Source organism: Eumetopias jubatus, unplaced genomic scaffold, assembly GCF_037043125.1.
Source record: "Eumetopias jubatus isolate StellerSeaLion01/CBP00866 unplaced genomic scaffold, mEumJub1_p1.0 scaffold_8, whole genome shotgun sequence".
In the NCBI taxonomy this organism is placed as follows: domain Eukaryota; kingdom Metazoa; phylum Chordata; class Mammalia; order Carnivora; family Otariidae; genus Eumetopias; species Eumetopias jubatus.
Genome location: NW_028274814.1, coordinates 137,215,319 through 137,238,955, shown reverse-complemented (window position 1 = coordinate 137,238,955; position 23,637 = coordinate 137,215,319). Strand labels below are relative to the sequence as shown.

Below are 23,637 nucleotides of genomic sequence, written 5' to 3'. Positions count from 1 at the left end.
GAAAGACAGACCTCATGCCATGCCATGGCTACCCAACGCTACCCAATGTACTGTGCGCTGGGCCTTTGCACGGACATGACGACATTTTACCCTCACAGCACCCCTGAGAGGTGGGTCCTGCCTCAGTCCTGATAGATGGGGAAACTGAGGTAGGAGTTATAATCTGCTTCAGGTCATACAGTTGATAGGTGGGGGGCGGGGAGATTTGAATCTTCTTGTGCATTCACGGATGGGTTCTGTCAGGGTTCCTGGGAGCCAGATGTGGCAGGGGTAGGGGTTGGGGGGCACTGCTCAGAGGCCCCGAGGTGCGTCACTCGTGACCCAAGGACGCTAAGACGGCTCCACCCCAGAAGGACCACCGGGATCGTTCTGCTAGCCTTTTGCAAAGTGCTTCCAAGAACTAATAATCTCATTGTCCCTGGCTGGACCAGCATTTTCCAAAAGTAGTTTCCATGGGAATTTAATACACTCAATCACAAGATAAACAAACAGATCAAACCATTGACAAACAAGTTTGGAAAATCCTTCCTACCGAGTCCCCTCTTGGAGCATTCCAAACGCATGCCAGCATATTAAAGGTCCTGAGAAGTCCTGCATTAGGAAACCTGTTCTGGGCAATTGTGCTAGACAAAGACCTCTCCCTCCTAGGGCATGGGCAGAAATGACTGCTCCTTGGATTTTCTAAAGGGAGGTGGAAAGTCCATCCATCTTCCCACTGCCTCCCCAAGTGAGATGTCTGCAGGCGCTCAGGTAACTCCACAGACAGAGAGCTGAGTCTCGATTCCTTCTGGGTAAGAACAAGCCCTCCTGGCAGATCCCCCTGGAAACTCATTCCCCAGCCCCTGACTCCACAGCCTCAGTTCGCATGTTTTTTTTTCTGTTGTTTCCATCCGTCGCCTACACGTAGGCTGCCTGGGCTAATGAAGGGCCTGTCTTTGCGCTCCTTTGTGGAGGGAAATGGGCCAAATGCACGCACGGAGCAGCTCAGCCGGCAAAGGCCTGCCTATGCACCGGGCAGGTTGTGAATACAGCCTCGTGGTAATGAGGCCTGCAAGAGCCAGCAGGCTGACACACTTAAAAACATTTCCACATTGAGAAAAAGCCTTGAGTCGGAATGAAGGGCCACGGTGGTGCCTGGGCTGGCTAATTCACTCAACAGAAGCGGGCGGGTGGGCAGGAAGATACCCAGGGAGCAGAGATGTTGAGTTAAAAGGTGCTAATTTTATGCACTGTAGTTACGTTTTTGACTATAATTACACTTCAATCCATGTGGCAAACGTTTCAGAGATTTCAAACATGTTCCCACCTTCTTCCCGGCATGGAGTGCATGCTGTAGACAGAAGCCTGGACACAGAGGGAAGCAGCCCAGCCCGGAGCTTACCTTCTTCACCACGCTGAGCTTGTCTGGGGCGTGGTCAAAGAGGGTGTCGAAGGCGTCCCGCTCTGCGTGGGCAAGTGGAGAGGCACAGGCAGGGTTTATGGAAATGTCCCCGCCCGTCCCGGGGACCAGGCAGCTCCTGACCTCCGGGGATGTCCCGCCCCTACGCTCCCCACCCACCTAGAATCCTCTTCATTCCCGCCAGAACCCAAGGGCAGGTGGGGTCGAAGAGCAAAATCAAGGAAAAGATGCTTCTAGGTCCCCCCCCCACCCCGTTTCTATCCTGTAATGTGAAATTCACAGGTGGCACTCGGGACACCCGCCCAGGACGTCCTCGACATGAGGCACTCCTTGCCCGCCTCTCTCCTTCCCCACACTCCTTGCGTACCAGTAAATCTCGCTGGTGCCTCCGAGCATGTCTCCTGATCGGCACGGCTGCCAGCCCCACACCAGCCCCACAGCCCTCAGCGGCTGCAACCTCCTGCTTTGGCTGGCCTCCCTCCTCCACTCCCGGCCCTCTGATCCCTTCTCCTAGCAGGAACACTGTAGACTGGATCAGTTCTTGCCCCTCCCTACCCCTGCCCCCACCAAAACTCTCCAACCGCTTCTCATCACTCCTAGAATAAAATTCATTCCCTCTCCCGTGACCCATGGGATCCAGTGGGTGCAGTCACCCCCCCAACACATGCACCCTCCCTGACTTCACTCCACCAACCGGCTCCCCGGCTTCTCCTCCATCACACACCCACCACAGGGCCTTTGCACCTGCTGTTCACCTGCCACACTTCCTCCAGCTTGCTCTCAGATGTCACCTCCTTTGAAGGGCCTTCCATGACCATCCACATCTAGAAGAGTGCCCCACGCCTGCTACCTGTCCTCTGGCCCTAGTACACTTCTCAAAGCACTTAATCACTACTTGAGAGTACATCTTATTATCACGCATCTGCTGGACAGTAGCTGCTGGTCTCTCAGCTCCGTGCTGGCTGAAACCCCTGTCTCGCTTGTTCCCTCCACTGCCTCAGAACGAATGAACAAACCAGGAAACCCTGCCCCAGAATCTCTCTCCAGCAATCCTTCCAGGGGTGTCCCCCTCTGTGGGAGCACCTACAGGGCCTGAGGCGGCCTGTTCCGTCGTGTCCCACCCAGCCTCCTTCTTCCCGGTGAGCCCCAACCCACTCTGCTACTCGAGGACCCCGCCATGCGCTCCAAATCAACACAGAATCAATGCCTTCCCTTTCCAACGTGAGGCCACCGGAAGCCGGGTCAACAAGGCTCTCAGTGGCTAAGAAGGAGCCGGGTGCCTGGTTCTAGGCTGTTGTTGCCGTGATGGGGCCTCATGGAGGCAGGACAGAAGCCTGCTGCAGCCCAGAGTCCAGGCAGGAAGACTGAGGCGTCAGAGTGGAGGCAGACCTATGGGGAGTCACTGGCGGGGTAGAGAGGGAAAGGGAGGAGGGCATCTGGAAGGCCCCGGGGCCCTGACTTCTGTCTTCCAGGAGCCAGCTGTCCCCCCAAGGTGTTGGTGGCAACATATGCTCCAAGGACCTCAGCCAGCAGACAGACCCACTATTACTAGCAGGGGCTTGAGGGCAAACCCCAGCATGGAATTCTGGGGGCTGGGGAGTCCAGCCAGATTGGGTGGGGTGGGGGTAGGAAGCCTCCACTGCCTCTCTGGAGATGGTCGAGAGCCCAGAACCAGAGCTGACCCAGGGCCTGCTTCAGGACTGCCCGGCCTGGCCCATGGAGAGGGAGAAGGAAGGAGAAATCAGAGAGAAGATGGCCTGATACCCAAGTAAGCCAGAGAACCAGGTCTCCTGGAGGAAGCGTCCCAGCCCTTCCCCCCAGCCTGGCCCAAAAGGAAGGCCCTCGGTGTCCAAGGTCTAGCGTGTGGGAAGGCAACTCACAGCCCCAGCCCAGCCCAGGCAGCATCCTCCTTGGCCTTGGGGTTGGGGAGAGGGAAGGTGGGAGGCAAAGAGGAAGGGGGAGGTGGAAGGGCTGTGTGTGTGTGAGCACGTGTGGTGTGTATATGCACACCCATGTGGGGGCATGTGTGCGCATGCGTGCGTGTGTGGTACACACAGTGCGTATGCACGCGTGCATGGGGGTAGGCATGCATGCGCGTGTACAGTGTGTGCATATATGCACCCATGCATGCAGGTGACGTGTGTGTGTGTGTACGGCATGCATACACACGCGCGTGGGGGTGCGTGTGTTCAGGGGGGAGGACCGCCCAGCTTCCTTCTCCTAAAAGCCAACAGCAACCAAAAGGCCCGACCCCACGGAGTGCCCCTCCTCCAGCTTTTCTACCAAGGCAGCTGTAAATTATTTTTACAATCGTTTAAGTCAGATCCCAGTCAATATGACAGCCTGCTAAGGGGGAGGGGGGGGAAGCTAAATCTTTACAAAGCAAAATACAAACTTTAAATGTAGCTTGAGAAAAACCCTGGGAACAGAAGAGAGCTTGACGTCAGCCGGGTATATTTAGCTGGGCCACCGCTGGGCTCACAGAGCGAAGGCGTGCAGGGGAGCCACGGGAGGGTGTGGAGGCCTGCCGCCCCTGTGCCGCCCTTACCTGCAGCCAGGGCTCAGGAGTAGCATCGCCCAGCCAGCTTCTGCCGCACCCCTGCGGTAAGCCTGGCCTCGGGAATTAAAATAGCTCCCGGTCGCCCGCCTTCAAAGTGCCGGGACTTCAGGCCACTTGCTTCCTTCCCTAACCCTGTTTCCTCCTCAGTAAAATGGGAGTAAAGAGTCCCCAGCTCACGGTTGGTGTTAGAATGAAACACATGGTGCATCAGGGGACAAGCCCACCGCCTGGCAAGCGTGGCGCTGGGGCTCGGGCTCAGTTCGTTCGATGCCCTCTGACTCCAGCCCTCCCTAATGTCTCTCTGGAGACTCTGGGGACAGTCACAGGGACAAACAGGGAGGGACACAGGCTGGGTGGAGGCAGATGGGTAAACTGAGGTAGCAAAAAAGAGGACAGGTAGCCAAAACAAGCCAGAAAGGACACAGAAAGGGGCTGAGTCAGCCGGGACGGGCCAGTGTCTGCCCAAGCGCAACCCTCACAGGTGGGAACTTCAGTCCAAATAAAGTGGTTTTGTTTCACATTTTTAAAATATAAATTGGAATTTCTGGCTTGTCTGCAGGAACTGGAAGTGTGGCAACACTGAGCCCGCATCCCTGCCTGCCTGGCATCAACGCGCCGCCCATGGAAGTGGGGGTGCGGGCTCCCCCAGTCTGCCCCACCGCCACCCCACACAGAGGCCAAGGGGCAGAAGACCACTAGGGTTCTAGCCACTTCTCTCGTTCATGTTGGCAGCCTGGTCCCTGGAGGTACCCACAAGTCCGGGGCCCATGGACAAAGGGCCAGGGGACGGAGGGAGGCATCACGTGAGGCTGAGCCGGGGTTTGCTGGAACACGAAGGGGAGGAAGGGCGTTCCAGACCGAGGGAGCAGAAAGCACAAAGAGAAGCACAGGAAAGACAGGGAGGGTTGCAGGCCGTGTGGCCTGTGAGGGAGGCTCAGAGCGACTGGGTCCCGCAGGGCGAGGAGGCCCCGAGGGTGGTGGCCCAGTCAGGCTGCGGTGGGGGCACAAGCTCTGCTGGCAGGAAAGGGGGAGACCCGAGGAGGAGATGGGGAGTGAAGGAGGAGAGCTTCTCCCCACTTCTCCCCTGTCCGGAAGCCCAGGGCAGGGGAGGGGCCGCCCGCGGAGGAGATGCAGATGCATCCAGCAAGCCCGTTGCCATGGAGACCAGGCAGCAGTGCCCAGCTCCTCTGGGGAGATGGGCCTCCCAGCCCACCTCAGCCAGGACAGGGATGACTCAGGGAAGGGGGGCTTCTGGAGGGGGCAGGGCAAGCCCTCCCTCCCGAGCTCAGAGTGCTCAGGTGAGAAATGAGCACAGAACAGGACCCCCTGCCAAACCCAGTAGGCAGACATGAGCCAAGGAAGGTCCACCTGGTATTGTGGAAGCGCCTAGAATGTCTGTGGCCCAGGGCTGGCCCAGGGCTGGCACGCTGAGGAAGACACAGCTCCAGCCCACAGGATGCTTACAGTCAAGAAGCCATGGGTGAGGGGCCGAGGGTCCCCAGACTGTCCCAGCACCCCGAGTCTGCCAGGCAGCTCCCCATGAGCACCAGCGAGTGAAGTAAAGAGACAGGCTGGGCGGAGGCAGGGCAGTCAGGGAAGTCCACCTGAGAAGGAGCTGAAGAGTGAGCCATGGGGGAATCCAGAGGGAGAGCATTCCGAGCAGAGGGCACTGCAAGGGCAAGAGCTGGAGGGGGCAGCCTGGGGTGCTCTTGGATGAACAGGGGAGGAGGCGAGGGGCAAGCAAAGGGGGGATCTGAAGGGCTGGGAGGCCACCTCCAGGGCTGTGGCTTGAGCTTAAGCCAAGATGGACAGTAAGGAGAAGTGAAGGGTTAAAGGGGTGCCTTAGGAGAAGCCTGACCCCCAACTCAAGGGGCAAGCTGGGGACCAGGATCCGGGGGGGGGGGCAGAAAGGAGGTCCAACCTCGGTGGGCAAGGGGCTGCAGGGGCCCCGGAGGGTTTCATGGGAGAAGGGCCGGCAGAGGCCCAGCTGCGGCAGAGGCTGCCGGTCTGGGTACCCAGGGGACCTCGGCGCTTGCGCCAGCAGAAGCCAGGGGCGGAACTCACCACCTGTCACCCGCTAATAGCCTGCTCACGTTTCCTAAGCAGGGTGAGCCTATAACATAACAACATTCACCGGCGTCTCGTGGTTCCATGGCCCCAAAGGCTCACGCGTCTCCCGTGCTCGCCGGCAGAGTGGCTGAATCCATTTTTCATACTGTGACACCGGGCTGTTTCCCAGCGAGTTGCCACCCTGTACCCCAGACCCTAATGCACTGTTCGCAGGGCCGCAGGGGCTTCTCGGCCCAGCTCCTGCCCCCTCGAAGCAGCACACGGCCCCCCGCGGAACGGACGCTCCCCGGGTCCCCCAAACCTCGAACTAGGCCTGTGCCAAACAGGGACGGGACACCGCCCAGCAAATCAAAGACACTTAATGATGCTCTGATGGCCCCCCTCAGGCACAGGGCCTGACGCCTTGTCCTCTCCGGGAGCCCATGCCGGCCCCACTCCCCACTGCCTTTTCTCTCCCTTTCTTTAAAAATAACAAAGACACGTGGAAAGGACTGGATTGCTACTTAAAAACTGTGAAGATGGTGAATTTGCCCAGCGCGGCCTTCGGGCTACTGCAGGAAGTTTGAGGACATCACCGGGAGCCACGTCCCCTCTTCACAACCAAGCAACAGTGGCGTGCCACGGGTTCCCGTGATACCCGTGAGGGAACGGGGCCCTGTGGCCAGGCCCGTGGCTGACTCCGGGGTGGCACCCCTCCCCCCAAGAGCTGCAGGACCAGCTCCAGCCGGGCAGGCTCGAAGGGCACACAGGAAAACTTCTACTTGGCTTCCACTTCCCCTGCTAACAGCCGTGCTCACTGCAGAAGGTGGTATTTGGGGGTGGAGGGCTTTCTGTTTTGAAATATCCCCCAAAGCAATGAGTTTCACTCACATGGCCTCTGGCTGCGGCAGAGAGGGGGGTGGGGTACAGGACGGGACAACACACTCCCCACCCCGAGGGTTTAAGTGCGGCCCCAAGCTGTCCTGTGATCTGCTACCCCTTGCTGAGATGAAGATGGGGTCATGCTGCTTGGCACAGGGTCGGGAACAGCTCTTTGGGAACAGTCACCGAAACTAACGGGAATAACCACCCTCCCACCCCCCACTACGCTCTTCTTCTCCCCACCCCCGCCGCCTGTGGCAGGTCGGAGAAGCAGACAGACCCCAGGGGGAGCTACAGGAGACCCCACGGGGTCCTGCGGGCCCTGACCCCCATGTGACAGCGCGTATCCACGCATCCGGGAGCTTCCTGCCACAGCCCCAAAGTGCCCGTGACCTTGGGCCCCCCACCCCCACAGGTACTTACCGAAGCGACCCATCATCATCCTGCAAATGAGAACAGAGAGAGAGAGCTGTCAGTAGGTCGCTCAGAACACAGTGTGGTGAGGTCACGATGAAGGGAACCCCAAATTGCCCTGTTGAAGGGCTTTTTGTAAAAATGTAAATCCTGTTTTAACAGATTCTCTGTCCCTCTAATTACAAACGACAAGTGCGTGTGTGGATTTCTAAATGTCTGCACAGGATCGGCAGCAAGCGGCCACCTTCAGTTAAACCACCCCTTTAATGCCGTTTTGGGGGGAATTTAAATCATGGGAGCAGTTAATAGGCAGAACAGTTCAGCAGAAAATGGGGTCTTCTGGAGCCGCTGAATGGGAAGCTTTGAAGTCCAAGGGTGCAGATTACCCGAGGGTCCCACTGTGGTGAGCAAGCACGCTGCACACTCAGGGATCAGGAAACTTAGGGGTGCTGAAGAATCCCAGACTGGGACCCTGAGTCTAGCAGGCAGAGGCTGAAACCACCAGGCGCAGAGGCTAGTCCCTCCATGAGGACTGCGAGGTCCCCAGTGCACAGGCCCTCCCCTGCATGAGCCCCCTGAGAGGCAAGGAAGTCTCTATATCATCCCCAAATCCCTCTAGACTCAAGTCCCCTTAGGCTCCATCTTATTTAACAACATTCTCTTGAGCAGCTACTATGTGCACGCCTGGAAATACAGAAATAAACACCCCGTTCCCATAAACCCCGTGGCCCTGCCCATAAGCCCACATTTCAACACAGCCCATGGTGTCACATATAGGAGACGCGCTAGGGGAACTAAAAGGAAGTTCAGCCCACTTGTGTTTGGCAAACAGGGAGGGCTTCCTGGAGAAGGGGACCTCGGAGCCGGCTCTAGAAAGAGAAATGGACAGAAGGTGGGGAGAATCTCTGGGGCTGCGGGAGGGTGGGCCGCCAGAGCACCAAGGCCAGATAGAGCAGGAAGGCCAGGAGGCAGGTGGGGCAGTACTTTGTGGTTTTTGCAGACACCTGAGGATTTAAATGCTCCATCCAATCCCCTATGGCCACACAGAGGAGGAGGGATTGGGGAGAGCAAGTCCAGAGTCAGGGAGACCAGGCAGGAGGCTGAGTCTGGGGCCACACAGTACTTCCTACAAGCTGCCTGGGCTGGAATTCACATTTCTACAGACACGCCTTTCTGGCCAGCTAGACCGCCAGCCCTTGTCCCAAACCCCTTAGCCTCTCGGGCACCCAGCACAGCGCCCGGCGCACAGGAGGCCCTCGTGCTGCTGACTGCTGTGAATTGTCGGGGCCATTCGCCCACCCACGAGCCCCGACTCCAGAGCTCCCAGATCCCCCAGCTGCCCTCCCTCAGGTCACCAAACCCCATGGGAGACTGCAGGAGGTGGCCACGCTCCTTCCCAGGCCTGCACGCCGGCCCGCTGCAACGTGCCCGGCAGTGCGTCTCCCCCTCTCCGACCTTGGATGACCTTGTGCCTTGCTCTGACCCACAGAATGTGAGGACACTGTGGGGGGAGGGGGCAGAACCCTGAGGGCACCTGGGAGGAAGCCCAGCTCCCTAAGGACGAGGCACAGGTGCAGGGACAGAGGCCTGCCACCAGCCAGCACCAACCACCAGACGAACTGAACACCTGCCCGGCTAAGCCCGGCCCGGTCTGACCCACAGCACTGTCAGCAGATAAAGGGACTGTCGTTTTAAGCCGCTTGGTTTTGGGATGGTTTGTTACGCAATTATGGATAACTAAGGCACCACTCCACTCCTCATTCCCCTCCTCCTGCTCCCAAACAGGCCAGGCCTAACAGCCACTATAGACCGGGCTGAGCACCGGGTCCCTTGTCCCTCATGCCGCCCCTCCCCCACCCCCAATCCCCATGGGCTTGGAACAGACGTGCTGCCTATCAGGCCACATGGCAATGGTTCCCCAATTTACCGAGCAGCTCCCACGTCAGGAGCGGTCTCCCGTGTCAGCCTGGATCTGTGAAAGACCAGACGTCAATTGGTGACCCAGTAATTAATCACTCCATGAATGGAGCAGGAGGGTTCATGGAGACAATCAATCTTTAATGTTCTGTTTCATCTGAACCGGGTTTGGTGGAGAGGCACAAATGCAGCGAATTTTAAAGATCCTTAACAGGGTGTCATGGGGGCGCCTAAAAGCTACACGCAAAATAGCCCATTTGATTTGTTACGTTCAATAGATTTAAAGCCTTTTAGACTTCTTAAAAGTTGCCCTCTGGCTTTCTCTATGAGATGAGCGACGGCTCAGCTCTCTCTCAAAGGCCAAGTTCTGGTTCAGAAGGGTGGCTCCCTCTCCCAACGGAGCTGAGGCACGGATGAATAAATGAGCCGGGACAAGGGGTCGCTAACCAGTCTGAACACCTCCTCCGCCCACCTGACATTCTTGACGTTCGCCTTCTAGAACAAGGAATAAACGTCCAAAGGCTTCGGAGAAGAAATCCATCCTCACACGGAAAACTCTGAAGACGCTGGCATACCTACCCTACAAAAGCTCGATGTTTTAAATTCCCCTTAGCCTTTTCCTCCTAAGAGATTCTGAATGGGATCGGTTATATTTTCACTTGCTTATCATTCTCGGTGCCACTCCAGAAAAGATGTCGGGCAGCTTCAGTACGTTCTAATTCCTGTGCCGCACGTAGTTTGTGTATTTTTCTATTTGGGAGAGTTTCTCATTTAAATACCAAACCAAACTGCTATCTTGCCCTTCCTCACCAGAGAAGAGGAAAAAACTCTTTGAAAAAAGTGCACGCAGGCCGTAAAGCCCGGACAGCGCTTGTGTGAAAACCTCATCCTTGGGTTGAGGGACGTGTATGGAAATGGGCCCCTGCGTCTGCGTGGGTCCCCAGCGGGGGGGTCCACTTCCACTTACTCCGTTGTTGTGGTCAGCTCCTCCGTGACGTGGCTGGAATGCAGCAGGCCTTCCCGCTTCTGCAAACCCCAAAAAGAACAAATAAATACATAAACACGTGGGCAGGCAGAGGGGACGGGAGAAAGGACACCACTGGCAGGGTAGCTGAGCTGTGTGCAGACGGCCCTGGGGACAGACCACCTTAGGGGCAGCATCCAAGCCACGCCCATGGGGGCGGACTGCAGGTGACCACAGGGGGTGACCCTTTTGGTGGCTGGAAACTGCCCCCTCCCATCCCCTCCCCGTAGGCTCTCCACGTTGCTCTGAGAGCCGGCAGCTGGGGGGACGGGGTCTCAGGAGAAACACCCTAGCTCCCAAAGGGACCCCCTACGCCGTGCAGCTGGGAAAGGTAAGGGGCACAGGGAACCCACATAACATAGGGAAGTACCCAGTGTAAGAACATGCGCACTTGGCTAAGTAGGGTGCGCCCCCCCGCCCCGAAGTCCTGACAGTTCCAAACCTCAGAACGTGACCTTGTTTGGAAACAGGGTGTCTGCAGATACAGCTAGTTAAGATGAGGCCATAAGGGGCTAGGGTAGGTCCTAAATCCAACATGACTGGAGTCCTTATAAGAGAAAACAGAGCCACAGACACACGCAGGCATAGAGGGAAGAGGCCGAGGGACAACAGAGGCCAAGCCTGGACAGATGAGTCTACAATCAGGAACACGGAGGACTGCCTGCAGCCACCAGAAGCAGGAAGGGGGAAGGAAGGATCCTCCCCTGGAGGCTTCGGAGGAAGCGGGCCCCTGCCAACTCCCCGAGTGGGGCTTCTGGCCTCCCTAACGGTGAGGGGACAATGTCTGTTGTTTCAAAACACCCACGTTATGGTATTTTGCTATAGAAGCGCTAGGACATGACACTGTGTGTGACGGACTTCTCCGGAAGCCCCACAGGTGTGAAGACGCAGTGATGGTGGCGGGGGGGGGGGGGGGGGGCGGGGATGGGGGGCAGCCTGGACATCCCCGGACCTCAGGGTGGTGCTCGGCAGCCAGCTAATCCAAGCACTGCAAGCCCCTACGTGAACCCCTCGAGAAACGGCGAACTCACTTCCCACCGGACCACCCACCGTGGACACCTCCCGAGATCTGAGCTCCCCAACCCTTCCTGAACTTGGCCTCCAGGGAATTCTCACGGCTGGTTCTTACAAATGCAGACAACCACCCTTGGGCGGCCATCAGCGGCCTCACGGCTCCCCAGGAGAGCCCACCGAGGGAGGTGCAGAGACACTTCACTCACTTACGCATCGATGCACGTATTAGGCACCTAATAATGCCACGCCCAGGGTGAGGTACTGGACACATGAAGCTAAGCATTTCAGAGCTTTATAGCACAATCTCAGGTTTCTGGGGAAACCACTGCAACTCGGAGAAATCCAGTGATCGCCCAAGGCCCCTGTCTTCATTCCTTCCCTCCACGGACCCCCATATTCCTTGCATCTCCCATCTCCGACCAGATAAGCGGACGTGGACTGACAGGCCCTGGGGTCTGGGAGGCGGGCTTCTGAGGCCAGAGGCCGGCCAGTTCCCGGGACCCCCGCTCCCTGATTCATACCCCTTTGGGTGTGGCCCAAAGAATCCTTCTGTAACCCTGGTCAGGCAGGAGGCGCCAGCAAGGAAGGCTTTGCCTGAGTCAGTAAAACTTCCTGAAAACCCAAAAGATTTTCTTGGACCAAAGCACAGGCCTGAAAGGAAATGCCTTGATTACCAAGCTGTACGGCGCTCATGGGGCCTCAAGTCTGACGGACACGGGTTTGGGAACCACATGCCCACGTGTCCTTGGGAAGCCTTTCCCGGCTGGCCGCCTCGAGTGCGCGCCCAGGGCTAGGGCAGCAGGAATGGTCCCTGACCCCATCACCACCACTGACCACAAACATCCTGCCTTAGGAAGCAAGCAGGGCCACACGGCGGGGGGTAACCCTCGCCTGATGCCAGAAAGGGGCATTCCCGCCCACCGGGTCAGGGCCGAGCTCCCGGGGGAACGGGGGCGGGGGGGTCAGATGGCTTCGGAGGACCGGGACCAGCCAGAGCCCTGCAGCCCGCAGAGCACGGGGCCAGCAAGGGAAAGCATGGAGTTGCACATCGCGAGTCTATAAACACACAGGCATCCGGGTTCCGAGCGAAACCTCATCGGTCTGGCAGGAGAGTGGTGCTTTCGCAATCGGAGTGTTTTCCCCATTTGGTGTCCCCGACAGCCAGTGCCCGGTGCCAAGAACACAGTAGGTGCTTCATACGCATTTCCTGGACAAGACCGCAAACACAGAGCCAGGGCTGGGTCTGTCCCCTTAAAAGCAGGGGACACGGTAGGAAAGGCTACTCTGTCCCTGTCAGAAGGACCCTGGCTCCCGGTGACATTTCTCCAAGGGAAGCAAGAGAAACGACCCTAAGAGAGAGATCGTGGGGAATGATGGATAGAATGCAGAGCAGATGCAGAGGAGCTTTAATTGGGGTATCTATTTCATACCGCTGGTCTCAACCCTCTCCGGTGAGTAATAAGCTCATTCAAGAGAACTGAATTCCAACTACTTGGCTTTGGAGAGAAATGAATGTTCCTTAAAAAAAAAAATCTGGTAAATTAAACCTCAATACACTCATGCCTTTGAATCTGCCTCTCTCCAAATCAGTGCCATTGTTCCGGCTCCAATCATTTGTCTCCAAGCCAGGGCGAGACACACATTTTGTCAAGAGGGGAAAATAGAAGGTAGCCCCTTAGGAGGAAAAAAAAAGCAGCAGCAGCAGGGAGGGAAGCCACGGGAGGAAAGCATCTGGTAGCATGGAGGGCAAGCCCGATACTCACCCGAACGACCACCACTTGTACAGACACGTGCTCCGGGAGGCGGATCGGGGCCCGGAAGTGCATGGCCAAAGACACAAGGAGGTGGAGGGTGGCCACCAGGCTCTTCCCATGAATTGCTTGTCGGGGGAGGGAAGAAGGGAGCTGCTTTAGATCAGAAAAGGCAATAAAGACATTGCATCCAAACGAGACCGCAGAGAAAAACCATGGGGGGGGGGGGGGGAAGCACCGGCCACAGAAAAATGAAAATGATGAGCGCCTTGTGCGAATTTACTTCTTTCTAATTTTTTCCCTTCCTGTTGGCTTTCAGGTGACATGTGCAACCACTTTCAAAAGCACAGCATTTTTAAAAGGGGTCAACTGGGTGGTGTGATAAGGAGATAGAGCAGGCAGGAGAGTGAAATTAGCACAGGGAAGGGAGAATTTTGTGGAAGATGGGTCATCGTGACCACTTAGCCGTCACAATAATGTGCATTATTATCCCTGGCGCTTAAAAGTTCTCCCTCTGCACTATCAGCCTCCTGCACAAGGGAGGCAAGCAAGGGTGGATGGTGCTCCGGGGCTGGTGGAGAGCTTCCCAGCCAGGCCCTGCCTGCCCCTGCACTGAGGATGGAGCGGGGCGGGGGGCGGGGCAGCCCCCAACAAAGAACCCTCTCGCTTTAGTTCTTCATCTTTCTGGCTTCAGGTCTTGGCTGAGAATACCCCAATGTCACGTATTTGTCATGGCAGCACGCTCTGTGATTTATCCCAGAGGCCAGAATGAATCTTTTCCTGAGGACCTGCTCCGGCGGGTCATGGCTAGAACAGCTCATTTGCTGTTGCTCATTGCTCACTGGTGCCATGGGTATCTGGGGTTGGGTCCCTTCCAAAAACCCCACAGAGCTTCTCTCTCTTTCCCCTCCTTCCTCTGGGAGACTGCCTCCCCTGCCCCACCCGACCAGAAACAATTTCTATCCTCTCGGAAGCAAGGGGGAAAAAAAGGCAATGGCAGGCGTGACTTTGTCTCTCACCTCGGAGCTAGCTCCCAAGAGCGGGGACGCTGGCTTTGGCCTATCCTAGCTGCCTTCCATACAGCAGCAACAGGAATGGGTTTTGAACATGCAAGCCCAGAGAGGCCACGATGAATGACAGCATGGAGAGCTGAGGGGACAGTCTCGGTGTCCCCCGAGACTACTCACAGTCAACGGTCCACTGGAGCGCCCAGCCGTGGGGCCGCAGGAGGCCGTGCACGGCTTCCAGCACCGTCTGCAGCTTCTGCTTCTGCCCGATCTCAGACTGCGTCACCTCAGCCACATTCAGCTTGCAGCCCGCCAGTTTTTCTGCAACGAGGAAGACAAGAGTAAGACGCACGGCGTCAGGAAACGCTGGAGGGTCTCAGGGCCGCCTGGTGCCCCGGCCTCAAGGGGGCCCTCCCCCACCCGGCCCGGGGCGAGCAGGTCATCACAGAGCAGTGGGGTGCTGTCAGGACGGGGAGCCACGGAGCTCCGAGCTTTCTAGTCCTTTGTGTTCCTTGGAAAAGTACGCCAGAGCGGAAAGGGGGTGTGGGGGTCGAGGGCAGAACTGGAGGTGTCCCACTTGGGAACATTCTAGGCACGTGACATGGAAAAAATGACTCGAGGTGCAACCGGGAGGCAGGGAGGGGACCTGCAGGGACGGGTACGGGGCCTGAGCGGAGGAGGCGGTGCAGGGGGTCCTCTTGTGTCTCTAACAGCAGGACACCACGGTAAGGATGGCGAGATGTTCACAGACGCCACCACGAACGACTTTATCCCCGGGAGTGAGCCGGAAGCAACCTGGAGGACCCCAGCAAGCAAGCCCGACAAGAACCACCACACCTGCCCGAGATCCGGCGACTGCCGCCTGAGCCCGGCCTCGGTGGGCCCCCCACCTGCTAAGGGGCAAGGCAAGAAGGGGCTCTAAGACCCAGGTGTCTCCTGATGGGATGTCTCTCCTCAGCAAATCAACAGCAGCAGCATCGCAGAACATGGCGACCTGTTCCCCAGGAGGGTGACCACGGTGCCTGGCACAGAGCCCAACCGGCCGCAAGCCAGGACGTGGCTGCTGGCTGTGGCACTGAAGGGGGGTACAGCAGACAGTGGAGTCCAGGCTGGTCACGGTGAGGCTCCCGTTTTGCAAGTGGTCCCCAGCAAAGCTCTGCGTACGGCATTCCGTCTGGAGGCCCGCTAACTCGGCGTTCTCTCCCCATGTCCTCCCCTCCCTCGATTAGAACAAGAGCAAGCCATTTTAATATTCCCCCCAGGATAATATTATAGAGCAATGCCTGTGGGGCTTGGGATGCTCCTTCCTTTGCTTCCTTCCTTCCTCCCTTCCTTCGTTAGCTCACAAAATAGTTACATGAGCACCTTCTGTGCACCAGGCACTGTCCTGGGGCTGGACGCAGCACAGACAAGAGGCTCCCCGGTGGGGGGAGGCAGCCTCACCTCCATAACATCGGGCTGCAGCCGCGAGTGCTAGAAGCAAAACAAAGCAACTCAACCAAATGCATCCAGCAGGGGCTAGAAGTGGTTGCTGTTTATATATTTTGATGTCCCTCTGCATCTGATAGATCCTAGCTGGATAAGCCACAGCTGTTCCATATGAACACCCTGAAAATACACAGCAGGTTCCCCATGTGTTACAGGGCAGAGCAGAGGATCCTGGGGAAGGAAGGAGGGTTACAGAGCTGGGTGGTCCAAGAGCCTCGCCTGCTGGGAGACGGGGAGCCCGGCACGCCTCTGCCGTCCCCTCCACCAGCCAACCCTGCAGCCCCTGCAGGCTGAACATGGCCGTGATACCCAGGCTGAAGGAGGAGGCGTGCTGGAGGCGGAGAGGAAACTGTACCAGCCTGTTAGGGCTGCGGTCACAGAGGACCTCAGACCAGGGGGCGTAAACAATGCAAATGTACTTTCTCTCAGGGTCCTGGAGGTTAGAAATCTGAGATCAGGGGCTGGCAGAGCTGCTTTCCCCTGAGGCCTCTCTCCCCGTGTCCTCACCCGGCTGTCCCGCTATGTGTGTCTGTCTTGATCCTTTCTTCTTAAAAGGACACCAGCCGTATGAGTTTAGGGCCCATTCCCCAATGACCTCATTTTAACTTAATGACTTTTAGAAAGACCCCGTCTCCAAATACAGTCACATTCTGAGGTCCTAGGGATTAGGATTTCAAATTATGACTTCTGGGGGCGGGGGGGACACAATTCAGCCAATGACAGGAACCAAGGAGGCTGGCTGCACCTGGGTGCTGCCTGAGGCTGGTCCCGCTATAGCCCTGCCACGTGGGAGAGGATCACACATCTGGCTGCCTGAGTCGCCGGCATCACTCTGCCTGCCGATGGGCCCCAGGGGCGGCTCCGGGCTCTGCTGGCTTTGCTGCGGCCAAACCTGGCTTCAGAGCACAGAGAGGGACGGAGGAAGCTGGGGTGGATCCTCAGATGTGGCAGGCAAACGTGGTGAGGCTGAATGCAGGGCTGTGAACACTCCCTGTGCAGGGAAGGGCCTGCCTTTTGCAAGAAGGGAGTGCAATGAGTTAGAAGCAGGACCACAGCCAGCCCAGGAGGCTCCTGGGACCCCGGCAGGGGCACCCTCCCTCTGCCCACACGTGGCCCACCTTGCGGAAGAGTTACACCCGCCGAAACCTGCCATGGGGCAGAGTCGGCAGCTGCTTCCAGGGTCTGCTCTCAAGAAGACGGACCCAGCTGGGGTCCTGCTGCTGACTCGCCCTTGGTAATCTCACATGGCCAAATCCAGAGGTCCACTTTCTGTCCTCACTCCCGCCTCCTTGAAACACCCTTCCCCTACCCCTCCCTGCCTCCTCCCTACAGCTGGACCCTTCAGACTCCTTCGCTGGCTCCTCCTCTTCCTGACCCCTTCCTGACCACCCAGGGCCCCAACCGCACCCTTCTTCTCTCTCCAGATGCACAGAAGTCAGCTTTGGCCTCGGCACTCGGCCACAATCTCCCTTTTGGCTTTGGCTTCTGCCTTTGGAGACGGTGACAAGCCGAATGTCTAGTCCACACGGGCGTCATTCCTGCTAACCCTGGGCTCGAGGACTATATGCTCACACAGGTCCCTGCTGCAGCTCATCAGTGCAGCGACATCAGCAGCGAGTAATCAACAACCAGGCAAGACATGCTGATTTTCTGTTCAGATCCGAAAATTCTCTTCCGTGGTTCTTTTCCTCCAACAGAGGAGTGTGTCAACCCATTTGACATACGAGAGATTTTGGAATCACCTTATTGAGTACTCAAGTAAGATATTCACGCGGGATGGAGGTCAGCTGCCAGAACTAGCCTCCCACAACACAGAGGGTAACACAGCCGACGCAGGATGACGGACAATCACGCAGCTTCAGATCGAGTGTGACATTTGCCAGCCGAGGGGGGTACCAAAGGACATGCCTTGAGGGGCAAGAATTCTTACCTGATACCTGCTCTAAAGATGCCCCTTGTCACTCGTCGCCTGGGAAGGGCCGGGCACCATTTACAGGCAAATTCAGAGCCTGGCCTATGATCCGGTGATGGTACCAGCAACCCCCCGCCCCGCCCCGCTAGAACTCAGGCTTAGGACACGATTTTTTCAAGCAACTGGGTGAATGAAGCCACAGGGGCGTGCAGAAGCATCGGAAGGAAAAAATTTGAGTGCAACACTCTTAAGTTTGCTTCTGAAAATGCTAGGAAGTATCTCCCTCCGGCAGGGAACCAGGCACCTGCTCAAGGGACCGTTTCAATAAGACAGCGGCGTCACCCATGGCCAGCTCTTTGCGTCCAAGAGCCGAAGGGGAGCTCGGTCTTCACCGCAGACAAGGAGGACAGCTGGTAACCCGGGCAGCAACCCCATCAGAAGAATCCCTGCTGGCGGATCCGAAGATCCATGCGCTCCCCACCCCTTGCCTACTGTAAATATCTGTCATCACGAATGTCCGGTATAATGACCCTGAGGGGACCGAAGCCCCCCGACAGCGCCGAGGATGACCCTGGGAATGACCACACCAACACTACGATCTAAAACATCAAAACTCTGACCAACGCTTTTTTTTAATCCACACCTAATTCATGTAGAGTGTTACATTAGTTTCAGGCATACAATATAATGATTCCACCTGACTGCCATTTTTAATAATAAACTGGTGATAACGATTACCAATCCCGATAACATTTCAAATTTATTCTTGTACCGCGGGAGTCATTCCAAGATGGGGATGACTGGCTCAGCCAAATACTGAGAAATTTTTGGCCATTTGGCCTTAGGCCACCTAATGAATCTGGACCATCCTCTCCAGGTCAGGCCCCCAGGTACCATGGCTCTAAGCATCACCTCTGTGCTGCCGAGCTCTCCACCCTCACCTGGCCGCTGACTCAGGTAGAACAGGCCCCGGCTGCTGCAACACCAACCTCATTCCCCACCCCCACGCTCCTCCCAAGGGGCTCCTGGTTCCCCAGCTGCTCAGGCCACAAACCTGGCTGTCATGTCAGCCTTGACACCTCTGGCAGCTCCAACCTCCAAGATCCCTCCCGGGGTCTGCACCTCCCCCTAGTCTGAGCCACTTCATCTGATGCCTGGGCTGCCGGAACAGCCTCCTGACAGATCTCAGCTCCTGCTCCCGACACCCCCGCCTTCTATACCCAGAAGCCCAGGTGACTTCGTAAAACACTTAGCTCAGATCAAGTCCCGGCCCTGCTCAAAAGCTCTAGCGGTTCCCTGTCACTTGGGATAAAAGCCTTTGCTGGATGTGATCTGGCCTCATCCATCTTCCCGGCCCCGTCCAGCACCCCCACGACCCCTCTCCCCCACCTCCTGCAGCCTCCTTCCACTAATCCTTAAACACTCCAGACTCTTCCTCACATCCGAGTCTTGGCCTGGAATGTTCTTCTGAGGCTGGTGGTGCAAACATCTGCTCAGATGTCCCCTCCCCAGATACCCACCCCCACTGCCCAAACCCTCTCCGCCCCGTGACCCTCTGGCTTCCTTCCTAGCGCGTGCCACTCTCTTAAAGCATCTGTTCGTGTCCCATAACATTTCTCTTTCTTCCCTCTGCCAGAATGTAGGGGGACAGGGGGGCGAGGGGACCCCCCCCTTGCTACCACTGCATCCCCAGAGCCTAGATCCACACCTGCCACAAGGTGAATCTTCGTCCAACAGAGGAACAACCAAGACAAACACAACTTCTTCCCTCCAAATGTACTTCTGGAGGACAGACTGAGCAAGGGCGTGACACGTGGGCCATTCCCTCCCCATTGTCCCTGTAGGAGGGCTGACCCACAGAGGAAGTGGCACCGTTCTTGCCCCATCTCCCTGTCCCCATGGGAAAGTGCTGGAAGCTGGGTGTGGCCTGCTGCAGCCCAGGAGCTGCCACCTGGAGCATGGGCTCAGGCTACCCTGAAGACATCTGACCCATGCCACCTTGCAGAGAATCGAGTGGTCCAGCCTGGAGACCACCCCACGGTGGCCCTTTGCTGGGGTGCCTGTGCACTCACCCAAGAGCTTCTGCAGCACCTGGCCGTCATAAAGGTCCTCCTCCAGCTGCTTCACGATGATTCTCTCCTCCACCAGGACGTCGTTGATCCAGTCGATGAGAACCTGAGGACAAGGAGCATTATGGCCTCGCTTGCCGTGCCAGGCAGACCAGGGCAACGGCCAGAGCAAGCCCAGGAACTGAGCACTGTTGGGCACCAAAACCTGCCCCAGCATGGCGGCCAGGCAGACAGGAAGGGAAAGACGAAGCCTGGGCTGCGGGACTTCCCGTGGGACTTCAAGAGGGGACGGCGGAGGGCAGCCACCGCGGTAACCCTGGGCATCCTCCTGGCAGGAGCTTGGGTGGACGGGGACACTCTCAGGAAAAGGAAATGAGGGTAACCGTTCACTGTGGCTTGGAGGAGGGGGTTACACGGGTAACAGCAGCACCGCCCCTCGCAGCCCGAGGCAGGACAGGTGGCCCATACCACGTCCATCGCTCCCCTCCCACGAGGTCTGCACCAGAGCAGGCCCCCGTCACCCTGAGCCTAAAGCCGTGGAGAGAAGGCAGCCCCAGATGGCCCGTGACTGACAGCTCTGAGCGCCTCTTCTTTTCAACAGCTTTATTGAGACGGAATTCACATCCTATACAATTCACCCTTTGAGAGTGTGCAATTCAGGGGTGTTTGGTCTTCACAGGATCATGCACCCATTGCCACAATCAACTGAGAACAACTTCATCGCCCCAAAAGAAACCCATAGCCAGTAGCAGGCCCTCCGACCCCTCCTTCCAACCACTCAACTCTGCTCTTGGTCTGTGGATTAGCCTATTCTGGATATTTCATATAAATGCAATCTCGTGCAAATGGGATTGATTTCCTATAAATTTCACATCAACTTTATTTCATATAATACGTGATCTCTCGGGGCGCCTGGGTGGCTCAGTCGTTAAGCGTCTGCCTTCAGCTCAGGTCATGATCCCAGGGTCCTGGGATGGGGCCCCACACCCGGCTCCCTGCTCCGCGGGAAGCCTGCTTCTCCCTCTCCCACTCCCCCTGCTTGTGTTCCCTCTCTCGCTGTCTCTCTCTCTGTCAAATAAATAAATAAAATCTTTAAAAAAAAAATACGTGATCTCCTGTGTCTGGCTTCTCTCGCTGGGCATGATGTTTTCAAAGCTCGTCCATGCCTAAGCACGCATCAGAACTTTATTCCTTCGCGTGGCGGAATGACATCCCAGCACACGGATCTATCAGGTTTCACGGATCCTCTCATCACAGCTGATGGGCATCTGCATTGTCGCCACTTTTCGTGGCGTTGGTGAGTCATGCTGCTGTGGACATGCACTCGCTTCTCTAGGCCAGCCTTCCGCTGGAGACTTTTCTCGACAAGTTTCCGTTCTCCTTGCCGGCGATGTATCATCAAAGAGGACAGCTTCAGCTATGAAAAGATCTATGGAGAAACAGGATTCCCTTCGGCCAATCCCGCTTCAGCCACGAAATAAAATGGCTGCCCGAACAGATTCGATCAAAAATAGTGCAGGATTTTCCTGTGCAGGCAAAACTAATAAAACTACCTAATTGGTCTCAATGACCTCTTGGAGATGGGACTTTATGGGCCTTCTCAAAGATAAACGAAAGGGCACAAGTCTAGAATATAGTGTTCTCTGTCACCCTTGGAAACAGATGTAACCTGCAAAACTGGCCACAAGGCAAATTTCTCTGAAGCATCTTCTGTTTTCCCACTAACTCAAAAATATTACATCAGACACACAATCCCATGAAGAATAGAAGTGAACATAAATTAAAGGCAGGTCTGGAGGAAGAAAGAGGCGAGCAGCTCTGTGGCATTCTGGTTTCAACAAAGCCATCCTGAAAGGTCAGCAAGATGGAGCCAGGTGCAGTTCTCCCACACCGTGCCCCCACCCCCGGCTCCCTCCCCTCCCTCCCTCTCCCTCCCCAGGGCCAGCTGCCTGGGTTGAGAGCCTGGCCCGGGGTCTGGCAGCTGGACCTCACTCCCCTGCCCAGGGCCATGACTGCACCATCAGCCCCTAGCTGAGCTGCCTCCCCTCCCGCCTTCCAGCACCCGCCTCCACAGACACCGCACTCGCCCGGCTTGTGTCCTCCTCTCTGACCTCCCTTCCAGTTCCCTCGAGGGTCCTCCTTGACTGCTACAGGCCTCCTGAGGCCTCGCCATGGACAACTCTTCCTCTCACTCTCCACTCTCTCCAAGGCCAGCTCATGCCTTCCCACAACTTCCAGTGCTGTCCCCAAGTCAGAAACCCCCAAATATGCAGCCCCACCTCCGCAATCCTACTGCTCAGGTGTCCCTAAAAGCATCTCTGAAAGAATTCATCTCCCTCCAAACCTGCTCCTTTCCCCTTCTGGGAAAGACACAGAATACCATCCACCAGTGTGAAGAGCCTGGACTTCACCCCTCACCCCACTTCTGCCCACCTCATAACTTTTCACCTTCTCCTCTTCACCATCCTTGACTAAACCACCTCCTTGAACCAAGGCCACTTCCAACTGGGCATCCTGCCTCCTTGCTGGTGTTCTTAAGAACCCCAAGCTCCTCTCTGCCTCAGGACCTTTGCACATGCCATTCCTTCCAACCTGAACACACCTCCCCCCCACACCAAGGCCTGGCCAGCTCTCACTCATCCTTCAGGTCTCAAACTTCCCTATCATTCTCTGACCGCCGCGTCCCATCCAGGCCATGCGCCCCATCGCCCTCTCAGCACAGCCGAGCACCATTTCCCTGACCCTGTTCACATTTACAATGGGCACACATCTCCGTGTGTAATGATCTCCCCCACTGGACCCGAAGCTCTCTGGGGGTGGGAACTATGGCACCAGCGGCTCCGTCCCCAGCACTCGGGGCTCACTGCCTGCCAGAAGCAGCCACCAAGTTGAATAACCAATTTACGGAGCACCCACTCTGTGCGAGACTCTGAGAATAAACAAGACAGATGGGGCCTCTGTTCTTACATTCTAATCCGACATGAAAAGATCCACAAATATACACACTTTCAGACTTGTGATCAATGTGAAAGAGAAAAACAAGGCAGGGTACAGTGGAGAAGCCTGACAGAGACACCAAGTCAGGTGATGAAGGTCAAACGCCAACAGGGATCTGTCACGGTGATGGCAGGTGCCCTGACCTGATATGATGGGATGAGAAGGGCACTTTACCTCTCTGGTGTTCCTCCTAAAACCCATTACCCCACTCCAATCTGGAGCAAAACATCAGACAAATTCCCATAGAGGGGCATTCTCCAAAATTCCTGATCAATACTCATCAAAATGGGCAAGGTCATCATAAACAAGGAAAGTCTAAGAAACTGCCAGAGCCCAGAGGGGCTAAGGAGACTGGATCCATGATGAACTGTCACGTGGGATCCGGGATGCGGGCCTGAACCAGAAAAAGGACAGTGGGGAAAAAACTGAGGAAATCTGATTAAAAGGGGGACTTTAGTTAACAACGTATTAATACTGAACAAATGTGCCACGCTGATCTAGAATGTTAACAAGAGAGGAAATCAGGTGTGGGGTATACGGGAACTCTCTGTACTCTCCTTTGCTATTTTTCTATAACTTTAAAACTGTTTAGAAAATAAAGTCTATTGAAAAAAATAAGGCAGGGTTTGGGGATGGGGAGGGTACAGTGGCCATCGGGGACCAGGAGGTCAGGGGGCTTCCTGGAGAAGGTGGCATCTGAGCAGAGAGAGGAAGGAGGATGGGGATGAGCCGTGCAGCCACCTAGAACAACCAGGGAGGTGCGAGGTTGGGGAGCCGGGGGAGGGAGATGCAGAGCCAGCCCCAGATGCCCACCTGGCCTCAAGGGCAGCAGCTGTGAAGCCGCTCAGGGTGGTGGATGAGGAGAGCGACCGTGGGCATTAGCGGGATGGGGAAGCACCCAGACATGACAGAGGGCACAGGTGGGGCAGGAACAAGGGTTGGAGATGACCCTGGGAATGGGCAGGCGAAGCAGGATGGAGGACCAGGAGATGGACAGAGGAGGGGCGTGGCTGGGCAGGTGCGTGGGACGCCTCCAGGGTGCTGAGGTCTTGGGAATGGTGTAGAAAGTCAAGAGGAAGACCCGTGCCACAGGCTGGAGGCACCAATGAGGAAGGGGAGAATAAGGGGAGACAGTTCAAGGAGGGAGGGAAAGG

General features: G+C 56.7%; 1 protein-coding gene across 5 annotated transcripts in view; it reads right to left on the bottom strand.

Moving 5' to 3' along the window:
• PARVB (parvin beta) overlaps positions 1-23,637 on the bottom strand; it is a 94,461-nt gene that overhangs the window by 14,302 nt on the left and 56,522 nt on the right. For 4 of the 5 annotated variants that reach the window (XM_028115394.2, XM_028115395.2, XM_028115396.2 and 1 more), the window contains 6 exons: positions 19,490-19,592; positions 14,198-14,338; positions 13,023-13,138; positions 10,189-10,247; positions 7,314-7,333; positions 1,382-1,443 (listed from right to left, as the gene is read on the bottom strand). In XM_028115394.2, the coding sequence (XP_027971195.1) occupies positions 1,382-1,443; positions 7,314-7,333; positions 10,189-10,247; positions 13,023-13,138; positions 14,198-14,338; positions 19,490-19,592 (501 nt within the window). The remainder of the gene's footprint in view (positions 1-1,381; positions 1,444-7,313; positions 7,334-10,188; positions 10,248-13,022; positions 13,139-14,197; positions 14,339-19,489; positions 19,593-23,637) is intronic. The other variant, XM_028115398.2, reaches the window with a different exon arrangement.